At 44.9% G+C, this 14,667-nt stretch overlaps 1 protein-coding gene across 1 annotated transcript in view; it reads right to left on the bottom strand.

The window, feature by feature from the left end:
• mal2 (mal, T cell differentiation protein 2) overlaps window positions 1-11,408 on the bottom strand; it is a 38,193-nt gene extending 26,785 nt beyond the window's left edge. Inside the window, exons 1-2 of the mRNA XM_080193585.1 lie at window positions 11,189-11,408; window positions 10,931-11,101 (exon numbers count right to left, since the gene is read on the bottom strand). Of these exons, the coding sequence (XP_080049711.1) occupies window positions 10,931-11,101; window positions 11,189-11,317 (300 nt within the window). The 5' untranslated portion in view covers window positions 11,318-11,408. The remainder of the gene's footprint in view (window positions 1-10,930; window positions 11,102-11,188) is intronic.
• Window positions 11,409-14,667: the final 3,259 nt, after the last annotated feature.

Below are 14,667 nucleotides of genomic sequence, written 5' to 3'. Positions count from 1 at the left end.
TCGTCCCACCAGTAGGCAAATTCCTCTATTTAAAAAGTCACCAAGTGTTAACAAGTCCAGATTTGATTCTTGAATCAATAATCTGTCAATAGCTTGCTTTTTGAATCTCCCAAAACGCTGGAATTACAATATAAAATGTAAAAGTGCACACGCATTTGCGCCATCATAGACCAGGGTATAATTTACACTTGATCTATTAAGGTGGGACAAAATTTATTTTGTTTTTATCTGCATGAAGTTGCGCATTCAAAAACAATTGCATACAAAATGATGCATAACCTTGTGAGCAACTTTGGAGGCGGGGGGCGGTGTTAGAACTTGAGGTCAATTTCAAGAATTAAAGGTATGGTGTGTTACCACACTCGCGGTAATCCCTGTAATTCACAAAATGCTGGTTTGAAAGTTAATGTAAGCCTACTTGTGACAAATAAATTAACACTGCATTGAGGTTACTGCGAAAAATCCCCCAGTTGCCATACTCTTGTGCCTGTTCGGGTACACTGAGGGAGAATTTAGCATGGACAATGCACCTAACCAGCACATCTTTCAGACTGTGGGAGGTAACTGGAGCACCCGGAGGAAACCCACACAGACACAGGTACAACATGCAGACTCCGTACAGACAGTGACCCAATCTGGGAATTGAACCCAGTCCCTGGCGCTGTGAAGCAGCAGTACTATCCACTGTGCTACTATGCTGCCCACACACTACCACAGGGGAAAATATTGAACGGCTTTGGGTATGAGCATTGGAATGGGACTAATTGGATAGCTCTTCCAAAGAGCCAACACTGGCTGAATGGTCTCCTTCGGTGCTTATGATTCTATGATGCCATTATTACTCTTGATAAGAACATAAGAACATAAGAAATAGGAGCAGGAGTAGGCCAACTAGCCCTTCAAGCCTGCCCCGCCATTCAATAAGATCATGGCTGATCTGTCGTGGCTCAGTTCCACATTCCCGCCCTCTCCCCATAACCCTTAATCCCCTCTCTTATCAAAAACCCATCAACCCGCGTCTTAAAAATATTTAGCGAGGCAGCCTCCACCACTTCAACGGGCAGAGAATTCCAGAGATTCACCACCCTTTGAGTGAAGAAGTTCCTCCTCAACTCTGTTCTAAACCACACCCCCCCCTTTATCTTGAGGCTATGCCCCCTAGTCCTACTATCCTTTCTGAGTGGGAAGAGTCTCTCCATCTCTATCTCATCCATCCCATTCATCATCTTATACATCTCAATGAGATCTCCCCTCATTCTTCTAAACTCTAACGAGTACAAGCCTAGTTTATTCAGCCTCTCCTCATAGCTCAACCCCCTCAGCTCCGGCATCAGCCTAGTAAACCTCCTCTGCACTCCCTCCAAGGCTAAAATATCCATGCGTAAGTACGGCGCCCAAAACTGCACACAGTACTCCAGCTGCGGCCTCACCAATGCCCTATACAGCCGCAAGACCTCCCTACTTTTATATTCAATCCCCCTCGCGATGAAGCACTTTGATTGGAACAATATAGTCTTTAGCCCAAGAGGTATATCTTATCCTAACAAGCTAATTGCACTGGCTCACAGCTACAAATTAAAGCCCAGTGGAAAATGAAAGCTACTTAATTTTTGCTCAAATTTATGCTTTGCTGTCTTTGTTCTTCTGCTTTCAAGACTTTTTCTGTCGAGTTTTTCACATTTTCTTTTATCTACACCATAAAGCCATTACAGTATTAAGCCATTTAGCCCATCAGGCCCATATAATAATAAACTCATCTACTTCTTTCGCTATAGCAACCGTCCTTGAACTGTTACCTGCAAATCGCTCAATTCTACACAAACCAAGAATCAAGCCTGGCCAGCAAGTTCCACAATTTATAGTGATTGCAGTCTTTTACTCATCTGTGCATCAAATACAAGATTTGTTTTAATATTTTATGCCATCCTTAAAACTAGAAAGCCAATGCTCAGATTGGACCGGAATCCATTCCTGGCATGCTCTAAAGGCTAAATTCAAATTTCAATCAATTCATAGTCCCCACAAGAGAAACAAACAAAATCCAAGCTGACAAGATAAGGTACTGCACCCCATCTAGGGCTTGATCTTAACCAAAAGGCCAATCTTAACTCATTTATCCTTCACAACGTGCTTTTTTGGCATAAAATGCTCCAGTGCTGCACAATGTAAACCACCTCTTAGATGGACCACAGATGTGATGCGTACCTTTAGAACAAATACGCTTATAATAAAAGCAAATTACTGCGGATGCTGGAACCTTGAAACAAAAACAGAAAAAGCTGGAAAATCTCAGCAGGTCTAGCAGCATCTGTGGAGAGAGGCCAGAGCTAATGTTTTGAGTGTGGATGACCCTTCGTCACTCTCGCCTGTTTTGTTTAACTTCTCCCATCCTCTCAGGGTTTCTGCCCCCTTTGAGTTCTTCTTTTTGTGTGGGCACATGGTGATGTACATGGGCCTGACCAACAAAAATCTAAACCATGCATGCATAGCTCTTTCCAGGATAGGACACGCATGGGTGGCCCAAGACTTGTTGGGTCTTGGTGATGCCAACCACAGAACTGAGGGTTAATTTTAATTTAATTACATAAATTTTGAATTTTTTTTTCACAGCATGCTTGATGGGGGTGGGGATGGTTTGTGCCCCACCAGTTGGGAAACACTGATGTAGAATATCAACCACAACCTTCGTGGACAGTGGAGCAGGCTCAAGAGGCCACATTGTCTACTCTTATTCATATTTATGTCTCTTCTGCCACTATAGGCTCCTGGATCAGGAAAAAGTAAAAGTGAAGACTAATAAACATTCTGAGTCAGAGCTATCAGGACTCATGTTGGTCTTAAATTTGTTTATCCAAGCCAAAGATGCCCTTGATGCAGTTAATTCAAACAGTTGGCTTGCAGCTATCGACTTCTTGATGTAAAGTGAATATGTGGGGCATTGGGTTTGATCTGTGATGTGGTCCCGCTCCACCCTTGAACTGGTCCTCATGTATTCTGCCTCTCAAACAGCTTCTGGGCTTAGTTGTCCTCCAAACCATCCATTTCTACCTCCTTAAATGGCATTTCCAGGGAGGAGGCAGGACCTCATGGACTGAGAGCATTGCAGAGCTGTTTCTGCCTTGTCTCTTACGCAGCATGCCAAGTTTCCTGCTCCTTGTCTAGGCCTGACATCTTTCACTAGATTCTCCATCTTTAGCGTTTGCTGAGCTCATTTTGTCCACAAGACTTTCCCCTGCTTCATCACTGTACCCTCTAGACTGCTAATTAGCCAACTTGGCTACAAGGCTCTGTGCTAATTGTTCCCTCTCAAGTCCAGTTTCCCCTTGCTTTCAAACCTGCCATCATTTTCCAACTCAAAATAACTTCACTTTGACCTCTCTACCCTTGAAAATTACAATTCTATCTCCAACTTCACTTTCTTCAAGTCTTTGAGGATTCTCAGCTCCTAAATCCTTACCTAACTTTTTCACAACAACATTTGAATCTTTACAGTTAGCTTTTGGTCCCTGCCACATCAATGAAATGGTCCCAAAGGCACAAATGAAATGTTGTGAATGTGGCGCACAATATTACCTTAACTTAGTATTAATATGATTGCCAACCCCATCCTCCAATTAAAGTTGTTATGTTGTCTTGACGTAGTCCCACTCTTATCTATTCAGTTATAGCCAGATGTTTTCCAGCAGTTAGTTCATACACTGTCTTCAACCCATCCCACCAGAGTGCCCCAAGGACATAATCTCAAGGCATGTCAGTTGGTTCCATACATGTTGGCTCCACCCAGTTCTACCTCAATACCCCTAAACCTGTCCTTCAGATTTCTTGCTTGATATCCAATCATGGTTAAGCTGTAATTTTCTTCTTCGGAAGTGCAAAACCATTGCCTTCAGCCCCTGCCACCAACTCTGTTCCCTTTGCATTTCCATCCCCCTACTGAAAGTCTGACCCCACATCCTTTCCATCATAAATGCAGACTTTCACCCACTGCAATGCTCACCTATGCTGTCATTCCTCCAGTCTTAACCAACATACCCTGCAAAACTGAATAGCAGGGTATCCTAGTGCATTTTAAAGCATACAGGGAGCTTTACACTGGGCACTTGGTGGGGGAGGGAGAAGAGAATTTGAGGGCTCACATGGAGGGAGCAGTGCCTAGGTAGTAATTAGGGAGCAATGGCAACCAGAGAATGACAAGAAGGGACAGTGTACAAACATAAATATACCAGAAAATGTGGCCAGAGTAAAGGAAAAAAAAGCTTTAATCTCAGAGGGGAGATGAAGGGAAATTTAGTAAGCCACAAATAAAAGTTTAAACAGTAGCAAAGTATATTGATGTTGGTAAACAATGTGTAGGACCAGAAAGGACAAAGAATTTAATCATGAAAGTCGAGAGTAAAGCCCATACAATAAAGTAATTTTATCTGAATGTGTTTTGATTTATTACTGTCACATGTATTAAAGTGAAAAGTTTTGTTTCTTACATGCTATACAGGCAAAGCATATTGTTCATAGAGAAGGAAACAAGACAGTGCAGAATGTAGTGTTACAGTCATAGCTGGGGTATAGAGAAAGATCAACTTAATGCAAGGCAAGTCCATTCTAAAGCCTGACAGCAGCAGGGAAGAAGCTGTTCTGTTGGTTGGTACGTGACCTCAAACTTTTGTATCTTTTTTCCAAAGGTGGTGGAAGGCGGCATGTCTGGGGTCCGTGGAGTCCTTTGCCGAGGCAGCGGAAAGCGTAGACAGAGTCAATGGATGGGCGGCTGGTTTGCATGATGGATTGGGCTACATTCATGACCTTTTGTAGTTCCTTGCCATCTTGAGCAGAGCAGGAGCCATACCAAGCTGTGATGCAACCAGAAAGAATGCTTTCCATGGTGCATCTGTAAAAGTTGGAGTTGTAGCTGACATGCCAAATTTCCTTAGTCTTCTGAGAAAGTAGAGGCATTGGTAGGCTTTGTTAACTATAGTGTCGGGGGAACCAGGACAGGTTGTTGGTGATCTGGCTACCTAAAAACTTGAAGCACTTGACCCTGTCTACTTCATCCCTGTTGATATAGACAGGGGCATGTTCTCCTTTATACTTCCTGAAGTTGATGACAATCTCCTTCATTTTGTTGACATTGAAGGAGAGAGTATTGTTGCCACACCAGTTCACCAGATTCTCTCTCCCTCATTCCTGTACTCTGTCTCGTCATTGTTTTAGATCCGACCCACTATGGTGGTGTCATCAACAAACTTGAAAATTGAATTGGAGGGGAATTTGGCCACACAGTCATAAGTGCATAAGGAGTATAGTAGGGGGCTGAGAACTTGTGGGGTACCTGTTTTGAGGATGATCGTGGAGGTGTTGTTGTTGCCTATCCTTACTGATTGTGGTCTGTGTTCAGAAGTTCTTGGTCTGACCATCTGTGTGAAGTCTGCATGTTTGCCCCATGTCAATGCGGTTTTGCCCAGGTGCTCCAGTTTCCTCCCACAATCCAGAGATGTGCAGGTTGGGTAGAACGGCCATGCTAAATTGTCCCGTAGTGTCCCAAGTTGTGTAGGTGAGGGGGATTAGTAAGGTAAATGTATGTTGCTATGGGATGGTGGGAGGGGGGGGGGGGCTGCAGTTGGCCTGGATAAAATGCTCAGCGAAGCATGTAAAAAAAAAATCGCTTGCTCCAATGCACCCCTCCCTGATGAGCTCAATGCACTCTACAACCGTTTTGAGCAAGACGTCAGCAAGAGCATGTAGAATCATAGAACCCTACAGTGCAGAAAGAGGCCCTTTGGCCCATCGAGTCTGCACCGAACACAATCCCACACAGGCCCTACCCCCATATCCCTACATATTATACCCACTACTCCCTCTAACCTATGCATCCCTGGACACTAAGGGGCAATTTCTTAGCACAGCCAATCAACCTAACCCACACATCTTTGGACTGTAGGAGGAAACCGGAGTACCTGAAGAAACCCATGCAGACACGAGGAGAATGTGCAATCTCCACACAGACAGTGATCCGAGCCAGGAATCGAACACAGGACCCTGGAGCTGTAAAGTAGCATGCTAACCACTGTGCTACCATGCCACTCTGGAAGCCTTCAATGAACCTATATCTGGGGTCTCCATTGCAGATGTCAGAGCTGCTTTCTTGAACCCATGGAAAGCAACTGGCCAGGACGAGGTACTCGGACGTGCCCTCAGATCCTGCGCAGATCAGCTGACGGATGTATTCACAGACATCTTCAACCTCTCCTTATAACAATTTGAGTTCCCTATCTTCCTCAAAAAGATGACCATCATCCCTGTACCTAAGAAAAACCATTTGATTGGTCAAATGACTTCCTTTTGCATTGTAGCGATTCTATGACCTAGCTGTCAACACAGATACTTGGTCACAAGGTGACCAAGGCTGGAAAAGAAATATTCTAGGGGACACAGCATTTCAAAAAGACAGGCAGAATGTAAAAGGAGAAAGGGTAGCCCTGATGACATTAGGACATTACTGAAAAAGACTCTTAACTGAGAAAATCAAGATATAGAATCTGTATAGATGGACATTAAAAGTAGGAAGAGTCAAAAAACACTGGTGGGATAGCTGATAGATAAAACTACAGCTATGGAATCTTTGGACTGAATATGAACAAAATATTATTGTATCTTGTAACAAAGGAATCTTCACTAAGATGGGACCAATCTAACTGGCGAAGAATGGCTGGATGATGAGTTTGTAGAATCTTTTATTAATAATTTCCTGAAGCAATACATTGTGAAACCAACTAGGGAAACATTTATTTTATACCTAACATTGTGCAATGAGGCAGAATTAATTACAGAGAAATAGCGATCATAAAAATGAAAATTGATCTTAAATGTCACAAGTATGGGGGAAGACCTGACCGAGGTGGACTGGAAAAATTGACTTAAAGGAATGGTGGCAATTAAACAGTGGAAAATATTTTAAAAACAATTCAAAACAAAAATACATTACATTGAAAAAGTAAACCTCAACAACGTGGATCAGTGGCTTACTAAGGAGGTTAAGAATGGCATTACATTAAAAGACAAGGTTTATAATGTCACAAAGAATAATAGCAATACTGAAGATTGGGAGAATTTATGAAATCAGCAAAAGGTCACTAAAAAGTTGATAAAAACGGAAACAGCAAAATGAGAGTAAACCAAAAAGAGTATAAAAGCAGATTGTAAGAGCTTTTACAAGTATGTAAAAAAGAAAAGAGTAAAGTAATTAGTAGTTTCTTAGAAGCAGAGATGGGAAAAATAATCAGAGCGTGAGAAAAATGGCACAGGCAGCAACATAAAACATTTCAGAGTAGAAGACTGAAGTTACATACCAAAAACATACAGTAACCTAGGGGTTAAGAGTCAGGAAATTAAATGAAAATAATTAATATCAAAGAAAAAGTACCAGAAAAACTCAAGGGACTGGAATCCAACGAACCCCAATGACGTTATGGCCTACATCATAGGGATCTAACAGAGGGAGCTGCAGAGAGAGTGAATCCATTGGCTATGATTTTCCAAAGTTCAAGATTCTGGAAAATCCAAGCAAATCAGAAATTAGCAAATGTAACACCACTATTCAAAGAAAGAGGGAGAGAAGATGACAGGGAACCATGTGCGAGTTAGCCAGACATAAGTCTTGGAGAAAATGCTAGAATCTATTATTTAAAAGTCTTAATAATGCACTTAAAAAATAAGCCAACATGGCTTTATGAAAGTGAAATGCTGTTTGATAAATATGCTGAATTTCAGGAATGTAGCTAGTGGGGCAAAGAAGAGGGAAACAATAAGCATAGTGCACATGGATTTCCAAAAAAAAATGTGCCAAATGTTAATACACAAGATAAGGGCTCATGGACTTTGGGGTGATAATATTAGCAGGGGTAGAGTATTGGTTAACAGACAGGAAGCAGAAACTCAGAATAAATGGCGTATTTTAACATTGACAATCCATGTCTAATGGAGTCCCACAAGGATCACTGCTGAGATCTGCCTTTGCATCCAAGTCATTAATAAAGAGTAATAAATCAAAGTTTGCCAATAATATAAAGCTAAGTGGGATTGCAAGCAGTGAGAAGGGCACAAGAGAGGTTGCAATGAGGTACAGACAAGTCAAGTGAGTGGACAACAAGGTGACAGATGTGGGCAGTGTGAGGTTATTCTCTTCAATCATTAGATTGACACGCAGAATACTTTTAAAGAGGTGTGAAGCTCATAAATATTGATGAACAGCATGACTTGAATGTACTCATAGAAGGAAAGCAAAATTAACCCCCAGGTACAGCTAGCAATTGGGAAAGCAAATGGTATGTTAGCCTTTATTGTAAGGGAGATGGAGTACAGAAATAAGAAAGTCTTGCTACAAATATACAGAGCTTTGCTGAGATCAGACCTAGAATATGACATGCAGTTTTGGTCTCCACGTTGAAAAGGAATTACTTACATTGGAGGCAGTATATACAGGAAAAATTTACTAGATTGATTCCTGAGATGAGAAGCTTGTTCCATGATGAGACATTGAAAATTGGGTTGATATTTTCTGGATCAAGATGAGGGGTAATTGCAATATACAAAATTATGAAGGGGTTTGACAAAGGGTAGTTACTGAGATATTGTTTCCTGTGACTGGGAATTCTAAAACAAGGGGGCAGTGTCTCAGGGAAATGGGTCAATCATTTAGGATGAAGGTGAGGAGAAAATACTTCAAATGGTTGTGAGTCACAGGAATTCTCTGCCAGCAGGTTTTGGACGCTTCATTGCTGAATATATTTAAGGCTAAGACTGCTGATCTCTCAAGGAATATGAGGAGCAGATGGGACAGTGGAACTAAAGCCAAAGATCAGCCATGATTCTCGAGAATGGTGGGGTGCACTCATTGGGCTTTATGGCTTACGTCCATTCCTATTACGTCCTTATACAATCCAAGAAGTCCCATGTAAGCCATGTACAAGTTGAGCCCTTTGAGTTGCTGCAGGCTTAAGACACCTGCACATTCCAAAAATAAATTAGAAGTACAAAATCTCCTGGTAGGTCTGAAATCTCCACTTGCCATAGACCTGAGTTCCTTTAAAACGCCATTGCCCAAAAATCCACTACCTCATTCTTTGTTATTTATTAGTCACAAGTAGGCTTACATTAACACCGCAATGAAGCTATTGTGAAAATCTCCTAGTGCCACACACTGTTTGGGAACACTGAGGGAGAATTTATCATGGCCAGATGTACCCAACCAACACATCTTTCGGACTGTGGGAGGAAACTAGAGCACCCGGAGAAAAGCCACGCAGACACAGGGGAGAACATGCAGAGTCTACACAGTCACCCGAGCTGGGAATCAAACCCAGGGCCCTGGCACCATGCCACAGCAGTGCTAACCATTGTGCCACAGTACTATGAGGGTGCTGGAGCATGTATTTGGACTAGCAATCCGGAGGCCTACACAAATGATCTGTAGCTGGGGATTTTAATTCAATTAAGTAATCAGTTTAATAAAATAAGAGCTAGTCTTAGTAATGGTGACCATGAATCTAGCAGATTGCCATAAAATCCATTTGATTCACCAATGTCCTTCAGAGAAAGGAATCTGTCTTCTGTACTCAGTACTGAAAAATGGGACTCCAGATTTACAGTGAAGTGGTTCACACTGGCCAGACAAGCCATTAAATTGTATCCAAGCAGCAACTCCCCACCATCTTATCAAAGGAAACTAATGATGGTCAATAAATTCTGACCTTGCAGCAACAACCACATCACATGAATGAATTAAAAAAAACATGCTTGCAAACTTACACTGGCTCCTGGTCTTGTCCCCCCCCTATTTCTGTAATTCCCACCAGCTCCACAAGAACTCCATCTATAGCTTGTAACGTATCAGTCTGCACTAATAAACTTGTGTTCAGCTCTCTAATCTCTCTTCTCTACATTAAACATGATGTGGAGTTGGTGGCATTAGATTGGGGGAGGCACAGTAAGTAGTCTCCCACCTGATGAAGGGGCTGTGCTCCAAAAGCTTGTGCTACCAAATAAACCTGTTGGACTTTAACCTGGTGTTGTGAGACTACTTACCATGCCTACATAATACATACTTCTAATCAAGCTTTCGGTTACCTGACCCAATATCACCTTGTGTTAATGTTTTAGAACATAGAACACTACAGCACAAACAGGCCCTTCGGCCCACAAGTTGTGCCGATGGTATCCATATGAACTATGGTATATTTAGGATTACACTTCTGTGAAGCATTTTAACATTTTAATACATTAAAGTGTATTGTCTAAATGGAAGATGATCACTAGAATATTTAAAATCTGGCGAGAAATAACTCCCAAAGCACTAGAGATGTCAGAATAAATCAGATCAGGAAGGCTCCGTTTGAATTTTCAATTAAGTTCGAGACAGCAGCTGAGGCAGTAGATTGACCTCAATACAGAGGTAGTAACATAAGAGATCAGATTACTATCTAGTACTGCTGCTGGAATTACACAAGATAAAAGTTTGTGGAGAGAAAAATACTGGAAACGCACTTGAGTTTAATGATCCCACTTCTGGGCATTTAATGTTCTACTAGTGAGTTACATTCAAATCAAAGACCGTCAGTAATGTGTTGTTTCACACGCCCAAGTTTTTGAACAATTGTTTTTTTTTCAGGTGAAGAAACTAGTCCTGTTAACAAATCAAAGCAGAACTGCTTTGGGAATGCTGTGGCGCCCTACAATACCACTCAATACCGACAAACAATGTGACTTAATTCACAAAAAGGTGTTTGGTTACAAGCTAGACCAGATGTTAGCTAAAAGGAGGACGGATAACGCCTATGTGTTTGCAGACTTTTAAAGCTGGTTAGATTGTGAGGGACTGAGTACTTGGAGTCCGGATGCCCAGCCATAACTGGGTGATACTGAGGGAGGGGCACTGACTTACCACCAAATTCCAGTCGGTGTCCAGCCGCTCTGCCAGTCCGCACAGGTACACACTCAGGTACAGGGTGGAACACAGGAACATGGTGACGGCCACAAACATCACCCAGCCCTGCATCAGAGGCACGGGCACATTGGAGGAGGCGACTAGAATCCATACCAACCCTCCGAACAACTTTAGGTAAAGAGAGAGAGAGAGAGATTTACTGAGTAAACATCACCGCCCAACAACTCCCTGTAACGATTATTACCCACTACTCACAATCTCCAAACAGATTAAAGCTCCGGAATAGGTTTGCAGCACCGATGTTCCGACAGGTAAGGTGAGCCGCGGGGCTGGAAAAGCCACAGCGTTGGAGTTGAGGCTGGGGGTGGTGGCGGGAGCGGACATGGTGCCGGGGAAACAGGCTGGGTGAGGACAGGTGTGGGAGAGAACACCTGACACAGCCCGCGTAGGACAGGTGCTGCTGATCCCGGCACAGCCCCGCCCACACGGCAATGGCCACGCCTCCTCCAGGACAGCCCCGCCCACATAGCAATGGCCACACCTCCTCCAGTACAGCCCCGCCCACATGACAATGGTCCCGCCTCCTCCAGTACAGCCCCGCCCACATGGCAATGGCCACGCCTCCTCCAGAACAGCCCCGCCCACATGGCAATGGCCCCGCCTCCTTCAGTACAGCCCCGCCCACGTGACAATGGTCCCGCCTCCTCCAGTACAGCCCCGCCCACATATGGCCCCGCCTCCTCCAGTACAGCCCCGCCCACGTGGCAATGGCCACGCCTCTAGTACAGCCCCGCCCACATTACAATGGCCACGCCTCCTCTAGTACAGCCCCGCCCACATGACAATGGCCCCGCCTCCTTCAGTACAGCCCCGCCCACATGACAATGGCCACGCCTCCTCCAGTACAGTCCGCCCACATAAAAATGGCCACGCCTCCTCCAGTACAGCCCCGCCCACATGACAATGGCCACGCCTCCTCCAGTACAGCCCCACCTGCATCAACATGGCCCCAACCCCACTGGTATGGCCCCGCCCACTCCAGCACAGTTCCTCCCCCACCAGCACAGCTCCACCCACATGGGTGGCACAGTGGGTTAGCACTGCTGCCTCGCAGCACCAGGGACCTGGTTCCAATTCCTGGCTTGGGTCTGTGTGGGGTCTGCATGTTCTCCCCATGTCTGCATGGGTTTCCTCCCACACTCTGAAAAATGTGCTGGTTAGATGCATTGGCCATGCTGAATTCTCCCACAGTGTACCCAAACAGGCAGCAAAGTGTGGCAATTAGAGGATTTTCACAGTAGCTTCATTGCATTGTTTTGCCTACTTGTGACACATCAATAAACTTAAAATTATAAATCTTAAACCAGCACAGTCCCACCCCCTCCAGCACAACCCTGCCCACACCAGCACAATCCCGTCCACACCAGCACAGCCCCAGCCACACTAGTCTGGGCCTTCCACAGCAGCACAGCCCTGCCTACACCAGCACAGCTCATCAATACCAAAGATGCTCTGCCCCCATCAACTCAGCCCCACCCACACCAGCAAAGTCCCACCCACACCAGCACAGTCCCACCTGCACCAATATAACCCCACCCACACCAGAACAGCTCTGCCCTATCAGCACAGCCCCACCCACACCAGCACAGCCTCACCCACACCAGCACAGCCTCACCCACACCATCACAGTCCCAGCCACACCATCACAGTCCCGTTCACACCAGCAGAGCCCCACCCACAACATCATAGCCCCGTCCATATCAGCACAGCCCGTGCACACAGCACAGACCCGCTCGCATCAGCACCGCCCCGCCCACACCATCACAGCCCCGCCCACACCATCACAGTCCCATCTGCACCAGCAGAGCCCCACCCACACTATCACAGCCCCGCCCATACCACCACAGCCCCGCCCATTCCAGCACAGCCACTCCCACAGCAGACGTGAGCATCACTGAAACAAACTCAACTCAGCCCCTGGTAAAGCCTCTGCTGACACCTCCCAGCCCCCAACCCCCCAAACTCTGACCAGCCCAGCACAGCCCCTGCTCTCCCCCCCACTGAGCTCACTGGTCTGGCTGACCCAATGGAGAGAAGTGCAGCACCATGCCTCAGGCCGCTTACCTGAGTGCTTATTGTGAGAGATGGGTGAGAGTGAGATTAGTTGTGCCATTTATTACAATTGTATCTTGAACACTACAGTCCTGGGCAGGGAAGCATTCCTAAGCAATAACTGGGTGCTGCGAGAAAACAAAAGCCTATGCCATAAATAAAAGCGGTCACCCAGTAAAATGTGTCAAGATGTCCTTGAAGGCAGCGATTGTGCTGGTGAGAGAACACGTCTGAACAGAAATCAAACACAGGGTGCCCTTGATGACGTTTTTAAGGTCGCATCATGTTTCAGCTGGATCTGGCATGTTTTATAAGCGAACAATGTTTAGTGATTTCAGGATTAAGTGGCCTAGCCAGATTTGTTGTGAGTAACAGCAACAGACATTGTTTGTAGTATCCAGGGAAGAATCACTGGGAATAGTCCCTGACAACAGCCAGCGCAGAATCAAGCTTGCAATGCCGTGAAAGTTAAATGATGCAGCAACTTTCCGTTAATAAGAACATGAGAAATAGGAGCAGGAGTCGGCCATCTAGCCCTTCGAGCCTGCCCCGCCATTCAATAAGATCATGGCTGATCTGACATGGCTCAGTTCCACTTTCCCGCTTTCTCCCCATAACCCTTAATTCCCCTGTCTATCAGAAACCTATCTACCCGTGACTTAAATATATTCAGCGAGGCAGCCTCCACCACTTCAACGGGCAGAGAATTCCAGAGATTCACCACCCTTTGAGTGAAGAAGTTCCTCCTCAACTCTGATCTAAACTGCAACCCCCCCCCTCTTATCTTGAGACTGTGCCCTCTAGTCCTGCTATCCTTTCTAAGCGGGAAGAATCTCTCTACCTCTACCCTATCTATCCCCTTCATTATCTTATACATCTCCATAAGATCCCCTCTCAGCCTTCTAAACTCCAACGAGTACAGACCCAGTCTATTCAATCTCTCTTCATAGTCCAACCCCCTCATCTCCAGTATCAGCCTAATGAACAAATGTTTCATTATGGTATTGTCTGTATTCCTTAGTATTTTTCAAGGCAGATCTGCTAACATTGCTAATATTACCAACAATGTGTGAAAAAGGGGCGAGGGTAAACCACAAGTAGGCTTACATTAACACTGCAATGAAGTTACTGTGACAATCCCCTCGCTGCCACTCTCAAAGCGCCTGTTCTGGTACACCGAGGGAGAATTGAGCATGGCCAATGCACGTAACCGTAGTGAAAACAGGTGACATTAGGAGGATGGGGGTGAAAAGAAGGATGCGGGAGGGGCAAGGGGCGATGGGGAGGAGAAGGGGACAGGGGAGCAAAGGGAAGGAAACTTCCTCAGCATATTGTGAGGGCAAAGGAGGGAGTCAAAATAGGAAACTTAACCATTTGCTTACATGGGTGCACAGTTTTGATGAAGATAAAGGGAGTCCTGGAGAATATCTAATTTCTTCATCCATTCTTTCAGGCGGTTAAGATTTTCATTTCGGAGAAAGGCCAAGGAAAGTGGGAAACCCTTCCCTGTCCCCAACATCCCATGGCAGAAGCTCAACTTCAACTGGAGAGGAAGGGTCTCAGTGAAATTCAGTGAATTTAGGGGGAGTGGCAGTGGTGCCAAGGTTGAGCTGTCCTCTTTC

The sequence above is a fragment of the Carcharhinus amblyrhynchos genome, chromosome 8 (genome assembly GCF_965287045.1).
Source record: "Carcharhinus amblyrhynchos chromosome 8, sCarAmb.v2.hapA, whole genome shotgun sequence".
Classification (NCBI taxonomy): domain Eukaryota; kingdom Metazoa; phylum Chordata; class Chondrichthyes; order Carcharhiniformes; family Carcharhinidae; genus Carcharhinus; species Carcharhinus amblyrhynchos.
The sequence above is the reverse complement of the archived record's forward strand: the minus strand, read 5'-3'. Positions and strand labels throughout refer to the sequence as shown.